The following is a 1,682-nucleotide window of genomic DNA, read 5'->3' as shown; positions in this document are numbered from 1 at the left end:
AAATAAAAACAAAACATACGATCTCCTTCTCTCCCCCTCCTTCCTAAACCCCTCAATAGTCCTCAACATCTCCTTCCTCCCCCCACTAGCATCCACCACCTTGCCACCCATACTCATACTAACCTTCTCCCTCGCATTCGCACTCAGCAGGCGCTTCAACAACAAATGCCGCATCAATATACAAACATAAACCCCACAATCACTCCCGTTCTCCTGCTGCGGACTATCCTGCAGATTCATAAACCGCAGCCCCTTCCCCAACAACTCGCTAATCTTCTGCGTCGCCAGCATCGCCTCATTGTAATTCGATGCGGAGAGGGAGTCGTAGTGGAATGCCACGCCGTCGATCACGGATACGAGGAGGAGGGACCAGTGCGAGCCGCCTTCCGCGATCGATACGTTGCGCGCGTCGTTGATCGGCAGGAAAATGTGTGTTGTGGAAGTGAAGTCCGGGAGTGCGTCGCGGAGGGAGAGCACGGAGGGCGTTTTCATGAGCATAAATGCCATGGAGGGGCGGAGGAGGACTATGTGCGAGGAAGGGAATTTGCGGAGTTCTTCGCGCTCGAGGTATCTGGTTGTGTGTTTAGCTAGGTCTGATTCAGGGAGGTGGGAGGCTTCATACTCTTCCCAGAATGCTATTGTCTGTATATATAAACTCTGTATTAGTAGGGGAATTGTAGTGTAGTGTAGTGTAAGGGAGAAGAGGAAGGGGGGGCATACGTTATCGGTGAGCCAGTCATTCTTGAGGGTATCGACATCTTCTTTCGTAACTACAAGATCAATTCAGTATTAGTATCCCATACCTCGCACCACGCCCTCCTCTCTTCTCCTCTCCCATCCTCCCCGAAATAAACTTACGCCGTACATCATAATCTGCCAACAATTAGCCTTACTCTCAGATACAACCTAATCCAACCCAATCCATTCCCCCAGGAATATAGCATAATACTCACAACTAAGATATGCATCATCAGGCGCCAACTGTATTCGTCTAGTCAGCCCCAGCCCCAGCTCCAATTCCAATTCCCATACACAAAAGAGCCTCGTCATCATCATCCTCACGGCCATCCCCATGATAACAACGCAGCAGCACAAGACCACCATGCACACCCAACAGAACCGTCGCACCAACACAGACACAAAACCCATCATATGCATGATAGCACCCGTACTATCCACCTAGTGTAACGTACACCGAGAAGGTACGTACCGAATCCCCAAAATGCCTGCTCACTCTTCCCTTGAACGGATGGAAGCCTTTGCTACTCATCCTATCCTACCGTCCGGTACTTGCACTCGAGCTACAATACTGTAGGTTGCGACAGCGGGCGCGGGGTATTCGTATGGTATCGAATGTATTCCGTCTGTCTGGGGTATTTCGTAATTTTTTAGCAGATAGATAGAGGGTATCGAAGGAGAGGCGGGGAGAGGCAGGACTGGCAGATGGATGGATGGGTTGGAGAGATGGAGAAGAAAGAGTCCAAGCCTCTACTATCTACTTGTCGGTCGTTGTCGTCGTTGTCGCTGTCGGCTTGCAAGATGGAGGGCGGGCTGGGAATGGAGATGAGTGAGGGGCAGATTTTGAACGAATGGAATGGCCTGGCCTCGGCTTTTCTGCAGCCAACGTCGTCATCTGTTTGCCGCGCCGCGTCTTCTCTTCTTTTCAATATCACTCAACTCAC

At 50.8% G+C, this 1,682-nt stretch overlaps 1 protein-coding gene across 1 annotated transcript; it reads right to left on the bottom strand.

Moving 5' to 3' along the window:
* Nucleotides 1-1,270, bottom strand: nep2 (NEDD8-specific protease; the record flags this gene model as incomplete). Its single annotated transcript, XM_031153749.1, has 5 exons — nucleotides 1-642; nucleotides 721-770; nucleotides 859-873; nucleotides 954-981; nucleotides 1,211-1,270. Coding segments are annotated over 5 exons (795 nt in total), but the record flags the coding sequence as incomplete, so codon positions are not given.
* Between the last annotated feature and the right edge of the window lie 412 nt (nucleotides 1,271-1,682).

Source organism: Lachnellula hyalina, assembly GCF_007821495.1.
Source record: "Lachnellula hyalina strain CBS 185.66 chromosome Unknown contig00258, whole genome shotgun sequence".
Classification (NCBI taxonomy): Eukaryota; Fungi; Ascomycota; class Leotiomycetes; order Helotiales; family Lachnaceae; genus Lachnellula; species Lachnellula hyalina.
The sequence above is the reverse complement of the archived record's forward strand: the minus strand, read 5'-3'. Positions and strand labels throughout refer to the sequence as shown.